This window comes from Eupeodes corollae, chromosome 1 (genome assembly GCF_945859685.1).
Source record: "Eupeodes corollae chromosome 1, idEupCoro1.1, whole genome shotgun sequence".
Lineage (NCBI taxonomy): Eukaryota > Metazoa > Arthropoda > Insecta > Diptera > Syrphidae > Eupeodes > Eupeodes corollae.
This window is the reverse complement of record NC_079147.1, coordinates 202332226-202340073: the sequence shown is the minus strand read 5'-3', so window position 1 is coordinate 202340073 and position 7848 is coordinate 202332226. Positions and strand designations below refer to the sequence as shown.

The 7848-nt window shown below is 29.4% G+C and overlaps 1 protein-coding gene across 4 annotated transcripts; it reads left to right on the top strand.

The window, feature by feature from the left end:
* The first annotated feature begins 1637 nt into the window (after window positions 1-1637).
* Window positions 1638-7848, top strand: LOC129939429 (UPF0430 protein CG31712). Of its 4 annotated transcripts, none has more exons than XM_056047437.1 (6): window positions 1638-1944; window positions 2029-2185; window positions 2256-2300; window positions 2776-2976; window positions 7226-7309; window positions 7373-7848. In XM_056047437.1, the coding sequence occupies exons 1-6, from the start codon at window positions 1784-1786 to the stop codon at window positions 7538-7540; spliced, it is 816 nt and encodes a 271-aa protein (XP_055903412.1). In that variant the 5' UTR covers window positions 1638-1783; the 3' UTR covers window positions 7541-7848. The 4 variants fall into 4 exon arrangements, with proteins under 4 accessions (XP_055903412.1, XP_055903411.1, XP_055903414.1 ...); XM_056047436.1 differs by having other exon boundaries at window positions 1639-1944; window positions 2026-2185; XM_056047439.1 differs by lacking the exon at window positions 2256-2300 and having other exon boundaries at window positions 1643-1944.

Sequence of the window (7848 nt, the reverse complement as noted above, 5' to 3'; positions counted from 1 at the left end):
TGCCTGTGTCACCTTAATTTAAAAAAATTAATTTCGCGGGTACTGCCTCTTGCGAGGAATTGACAAATCCTTCAAGAGTAATTCTTGTCATGAAAAAGTGGTTTCTCAAACTAGCCGTTCGGATTCGGCATAAAATTGTAGGTCCCCTCCATTCCTGACAACATTACTCGCACACAGGAATGGTTGAGAGTTGTAAGTTACTAGGCCCTGGTTCACAACGGACTGTTGCGCCACCCCATTTTTTTTGAATTTCAATGAAAGCTATAACTGGCCTCTCAATAAAGTCAAACTTCGTTTTTCTTTAATGTTTTAATTTCAATTTGAGACATCTAAAAGTTAACTTGCGTTTTTAAAATTACCCTGATATATTTTTGACAAATATATAGGTTTATTAAGTGTGCTTAAAATTCATTCTTTCGAATGCTTGAACATTTGAATTGCTGTTGTTTGTAAGTTTACAAAAAACAAACTAAACTAAACAAAGAAAAGATAATAAGTAATGGCTGAAAAAATCATTTGCTTTGAAATAAGAATGCGATGAATAAAACATTTCCGTCCTAATTACCGAGCAATCACAAAAAATTTTTCTGAATTTGCAATACAGCTCTCAAACTTCTATTTTTTCAAAAGTTGAACGGTAGAAAATGTCCAACTCGAAAGTTAAAACGGTCAATTTTGTGTGAAGAAAAACAATATCCCAAGGTGATAAGTAAAAATAGTAAAATCCCAAGGTTGAATTCATCTTTTGGTTTAAAAATGCACTCTAAGAGTTGTCTTTTCGTGTCATTTTTGTTAACTATGGTTTAATTTAGATATCAAAAATGTAAAAAAGGGTTTTTCAATGAGATGTTTTATTTTGGTGTAGAAAAAGATATGCCATTTAGAATGGAAAGTGATACTAACCAGATGATCACCACGGCTAAGGTTTCAATCCGTTCACCAATTGATGTATGTATGTCTTTAGTAATTTCATTAACTCCGTCTTTTCCGACAACCAATAAATATTACAGTGTTTTTTGATAGTCTTAAAATGATAGAAGGTATTTTTAATTCGTTATATTTAGAAATTTGAAAAACCCAACAACTTAAATTTAAGTGGAATTTTTGAAACAAAGTATAAAACCGTGGGAAATTTAAAAATTATGAGATGTAAAACTTTTGTCACTTATTGCAACATTAACACAACACTGATGCAGAAGAAAATTCTATAATAAAGATGAACATGTATGTCTTCCCTATAATCTAGACTTCTTTTGCATACCTGTTAAAACGATAGCGTCACATTACGATTTCTATATAAAAAATAATTTTATTAAAATAAAATATATAAATTAGGTAGTGCAACAACTTAAAGCGGAAACGGCTTATTTAGCACCTTTCATGACAATTTCTCTCACTCTGAATATTGTAGCCCAAAAGTCTATTTTGAACGCATTTTGAATTTCATTCAACATTCAACAACAACAAAGATTTTGCAATTAAAAATACTTCATATCAAAATTAACGTAGGCACAAAAAAATCCTTTCCCCCTTAAGTACTTTCTTATTCCAGGGAAATTTTCATTTACTGGAAGAAAAATATACCTAGCAGGCAGACAACCTAACAACGAGAAAAAACCGATGCTTTTGACAACACCTTTAATGACAGTTCTACATCAACTTCATTTAGTGGCCATTTTTATTTGTTTAATATGTTTTCAATAAAATTTTGTCGGTTTTAAGTGAAAAGAAAAAAAAATTATTTAAATAAAACTACAATACAAAATAATTCATACAAATCGATATGGGCAAATCAAGATCTAGGTCGCGAACACCAGCGAAACGACGGCACCATAAAAGTAAACACAAACGCAAAAGTAAATCTCGAGATAGATCTGAACGTAGTTCGCATTCTCATAGTCGACACAGAGATAGAAGCCGTGAAAGAAATTCAAATAAAATAAAGTAATATCAATATACTAAATTAAAATAAAATATTTATCTCAGCAAATGTATTAAATATTTTGTTTTTATTATAATTTTTAGCAGAAAACGCTCCTTGTCGGTTTCATCTTCAGAAAGTTATGCATCAAGTGCAGAGGAAAAACGTCGTCAGAGAAAAAAGGGACGCAGCAAGAAGTTGGATGAAGTCGAGAGACTTGCCGAAATGGAGCGACAGAGAAGGCAAAAGGAGGCTGAGCAAAAGGTTTGTTTTCCTAGATTTGCATAAAAACGTGTGCCTATTTTGTTTTTTATTTATTTTTTCTTTACTTTAGCAGAAAGACAATTTATATTTGGTCAACCATCCAAGTCGTTTAAGGGTACCGAAAAAAAACTTTAAACAGATTTAGCTAAAATGTTTTTTGGAGTAATCAAGAAAAAAATAGAGAAGGACAAATAATTCCGTCCGTTTGTTTCTGCGACCAACTCATGATTGATTTTTTCCCAGGAAAAGTCCTTATGTTATACTTACCTCCTACTTCTTTTAGTTTGGGTTCAACTCCACTCCCATGAAAAAATTAACTTATTGTTTGAATATGGCAAGAGTGTAGTAAGGAGCTGTGGAGTCTTGCTATTAGTTTGTATTCGATTAGTTGTATTAAGACTTAATTCGCTTAATTGTTCATTCTGAGACGTGGGCAGCAAAATTCACAAACACTAATGACAAACTAATACAAAGTTGAGAATAGACTTAGGTTTTCAAATGGCCCTCACTCTTTGACTAAACACCTAACCTATTTTGTTTACTTGTCTTCAAAAAGTAATGATTGTCTGTTTTGTATTTATTTTATTTAGATAATAGAAGAAGAAGCAGCCAAAAGAATAGAATTGTTAGTCAAAAAACGTGTTGAAGAGGAGCTAGAAAAGCGAAAAGAAGAAATCGAAAGAGAGGTTATTAGACGCGTTGAAGCGGCCAAAAAAGATATGGAACAGGAAATGATGCTTGAATTGGAAAAGCGAAGAGAACAAATTCGAGAAGAAGAAAAACGTCGTGAGGTGGGTTTTGTAGTGTATTATTATTTGTATACAAATGTTTTTATTTTGTTTTTATTTATAATTTGTACTATATTCCCAGTAGGTAATTTAACTTTAAACTTGAATAATCCTTATATTGGAATTCGTTTTGTTTTTGTTGTATGGCATTTTAAATGTGTATAAAAGGACAACTAACACATGCAATTATTTCCAGAATTTAAAGTTTATGCTTTGTTTTAAAAATGCTAAGCAGTTGGACCAAATTATAAACGCAGTTTGTCAATCCTATTTGGATTGCATACATGCATAGATGCAACACCGTGGTATTAGGCTTCATTCCCATCCCAGTGTAATGTATACAAAAGTTGTTGCAAGGGACTGAAACACTTATTCCTATTGAATTATAGTTTATATACAATTTTAGACAACACTTATTCGATGGTATTCCGTTAATCGAAAACTCTTTTCTTTACTATTCTTTAGCCAATGTTATTAACTTCTTTGTTTTCAAAATATTCTTCAAAACGATTCATTCATAAATAAGGTTACAACAGCATTTCAAAAGAAACCTTTTTTGCCATATCGCGGCCTTAGAACAACAGGGTTCTAACTGACAGTTTTGTTAAAACTGAGTTACACATGTGGTCATAGTAAATCGAGTATGCTCTTTCGGTTTCTTTCATCCATATTATTTGTCTATCTGCTTAAGTTTCATTAGTCAATAAAAATTAAGGAAACAAAGTTTTAAGTACCTTATTTTATAAAACAATTAAGTTCACAAAGTTCTAAGTGGTAAATAGAACCTAGTATACTTAAAAAAAAATTTAAAAAAAAACTGTTAGAACTTTTTTACACAACAATTGCAGATTGAACTTTGTTACTTTAAAATATTTAAACTTTGCCCGTACTTAAAACTATGTAGGCTATGAATTTTGTGATGAATTTAAATTTTTTTCAGAAATGCATTTTAAAATTCAAATTAAATCTTTATACAGTTCGGTTTTATAAGTTTGTGCTGTGTGATTTTCCAATTTTGTGTTCCAAATATTCATACATTTTACTAAGTAAATGTAGGTACATATTTCTATTTTAAAAAGTAATTAGTAGATCAATAAGTGTACTGTTTCGAAAAATATTACTCATTTAAATTGTCCTCCTATTTAATAACTTTATTCAGATGATGGAAAAATTTGTGTTTCTTTTAGCTAACGGGGTTCTATCTGAGCAATTAATTTTTTTTTATCATAACACCAAGTTCTATCAGGTAATTAGAACATTATTGTTCTATGATCAAATGCCTTAGCATTGAGTAACAAGGTTCTATTTGTTTTTTATACTACGTTTTATTGCTAAATTATGAATTATAAATATAATTATATTTAGATTTTTAAATTCAGATCAACATAACTTATCAAAAAAATTGTGTTTTCAAAAACTCGCGTAGATCCAAACAAAATAAATATTATAGTTATAGACAAACAGGATTCAATCTCTGTTTTTTTTTTTTTCAAAAGTGACTTGAGTGCAGTAAGAACCCTATTGTTCTAAGGTCGCGATATACTGTCAAATTTCATTGGAGGATGTCTACGATGTCGATGAACCTCTCTAAATAAGACATTTTTGAAAATGATAAAATCGTCGATATTTATTTTAAAAGCTAGGCTATTACGTCCATTGCCTTGTTAACTCTTTCCGGGCCGGTGGTATGAAAACCGTACCACCTATTTTATAATTTGTGTATGCTTTAATGTGCAATGAAATAAACTAAATACCTCGTTTCTATTGAAATTGCAACCAATGTCTACAAGAAAAAAAATATGTTTTGAATGAGAGAGATAATATTTATAATAACAGGACTTGAATAAAATTATTTTTACTAAAAGTCACTTAATTTTTTTTTTTCTAGTAATGCCCCGGAAATAGTTAACTATCAAAGCGGTTCGTTTATTTTTGTATTCGTTTTCGTCAACTTTCCAAAACAAACTCTTATTTGCAAATGGAAATTTCTCTTTGCATATCATTGAAAAGCTTTTCAAAATATGAAATATAATTTGCAAAGTTTGTGTTTGGTGAAACAGAAAGAACAAATAATTTGCAAAATAACAAAACTTTTCACTTTTGAAAAAAAAATTGCACTTTGCAAATTTGAGTTTTTAATTCAAGAATTCCCGCTTTCCAATATTTAAATGTGAAACGGTACAACGTAATTTGCAAAGTTGCAAAGTGAAAAGTGAGAAGTGTAAGGTAAAATAGGGCCTTGATTAACAAACTTGAACCTGGCTCATACATTCGTAACCTCAAATTACTTTCGTCTCCTGTTAGCCAGAAGAGCAAATGTGAAAACAAATTTATTTCGTGATTGATTTTTCTTGAATTTGAAAACAGGGGTGGAATTAGATGAGGTGATTTTTGATTGTTGAAGATTAAAATAAGAGAAATTGATCTAATTTAAGGTGATAGTCAAACTAAAAATCTGTCACAACCAAAACGTCATTTTCCAAGTCCAACTAATGTGTTTTTTTTAATAGAGCTACCATACGCAAAACGACTGAAACATTTTTTTCAGATCGATGAATATCAAAATGTGATAGTGATAGTAATTTATCACTCCTTAAAATTATTAAAACTTACTACAAAATTACTGGTTCAGGAGTGTCCACTTTTCGTGCATTGCGCAATGATTATAGTCGTAACAATCGAGCTACAATGCAAGAAGTACGTAAAATCGTAATTCGCGATGAGTCGAAAATATTGCTGTTGCAAGTGCAATTTTTGCAGAAATGGCGGTTGCAGTTAATTCGGACCATGCATGGCTTCAACAAAAAAGGGCAACAAGGCCCATAAGACTGACAATTAGAGCTATGTTATGTGAGAAGTTTTCTGATCGCATATTTTCATGTTTAGCAACGTAATTGGTGCACAGAGATCAAGATATTTGACAGCAAAAAAAGTGAGAAAGAATTGATAACAGCAACAACACTAGACGTATTCAAAGTCAACAATATTCAAGTAAATGCAGAAATACCAAAACAAATATGCGGTAAAGTGTTTAAAAATTGCGAATCTTCCCAAGACGGCCAAACTTTATAACGAAACAAAATTTCCATTAAAAATGTATAGCTATTTGTGTTTTATTAAGCTTTACTTTCGAAACTGAAAAATGAATGACCATTTATAACTAGAAGACATAAAGTCAAATTTAATCAATAATTTTTATTCTGTTATGTTAAAAATAAAATTGGCATTATTTTTTGATTTTGAAAGACTGAAAGTCACAGAATTTGGTGCCGACAGTTTAACACATAGTGGTTATTCTTTAAAGAACTATACCAAAGAAATTTAATCCTTGTTTTGTTTTATAAAATTAGAACACAAGAACAATCAATTTTTAGTTGTCTTGTTTGTTAGAATACAATGTTTCAAATTGTAGTTTAAAGCCCTGTTTCAGAATCTGAGTAAGAGGCGCTATGAGATACATAAATACCATTTGTTTAGGTAAGAAAGAAAAAGCAAGTTGATTGCTTGCCTTATATCTAAAAAAAAATTTAGGTGAATTGTTTTGTACCAATTTATCTACAAAATCTTGTTTATTTGATTAAGAGTGTTTAATTTTGTGTCTGTTATTTTGACAAAATGTAATAATTCTTAGAAATTGCATTACTTAAAAATAAAAAATACCAGTATTAATCTCACCTAACAATATCTGTATATACAAATACAAAAACAACAACACAATTTGGTTCCCACATTTTAGATTTAATCTTATATTCTTACACAATAAACATCTTTCATTTTTAATTTGTGTGTTTTTTTTTTATTTAAGTAAAATTTAAATAGCCTTGGGATTATCCGAATACAATTTATAACAAGCAAAATTTGATTAATTGAACTTATTTAAATGTTTTATTTATGTATACTCGTTTAATTATAATTTTGCACATTTATAATTGAGTTGCTTGTAAGATTTAATATAAAGTATGTCGTAATATGCGTTATGCTGGACACCAGTGACATTATAAATGAGCCCTTTTTTAGAACAAAAATAAAAACAATCATTAAATGAAAAAAATACATATTTATGGACTCCTTGCGGTGCGGTGAGTTACAAAAGAAACATTATTGATTATTTTGGATATTTAAATTAAGACAGTTGGAAATATTAAAGTATATTTGTATATTATATTCAAACTTGAGTTTTTTTTTTGTGTCATTAGATTTGTACAATTGTAAATGGTTCAACTTTAAACTAAAATATAATTAATTATTTTAGGAAGAAGAAAAGCAGAAGAGGGACGAATTAGAGCAAATACTTGCTGAAAATAATCGGAAAATCGAAGAAGCTCAGCGAAAATTGGTGAGTACAATAGACAAGGGTTCAATTTAATTGAATACATTTATATTAAATTATAATTATCAGGCTGAGGAAAGATTGGCAATAATTGAAGAACAACGGCTTATGGACGAAGAAAGGCAAAAAATGCGTAAGGAACAAGAGAAACGTGTAAAAGAAGAGCAAAAAGTCATATTGGGAAAAAACAATTCTCGGCCTAAATTATCGTTTTCATTAAAACCTGGTGCTTCATGAGTTTAAATATAAAAAATGTAGATTTTTTAGATTTAACATTTTTTTTTATTTAATTCATTCCTCTTGTTTTCTTTGGACAAAAAAAAACTCTTTGACAATGAACTGCTTGTATTTTGTCTGTTGAAGTTTGCGCCTTAATTTATAAACAAAAAATTAAATAAATAAATTGCTTAATGGCGGCCAATTTACATTTGGATTCATAAAACAAACAAAAAAAACATTATAACCCAGTAATTGATGCAGTTTTCCTTGTTTAATATTTTGTCTTGACTTAAATAAATAAAAATTTACATATAATAAAATATTAA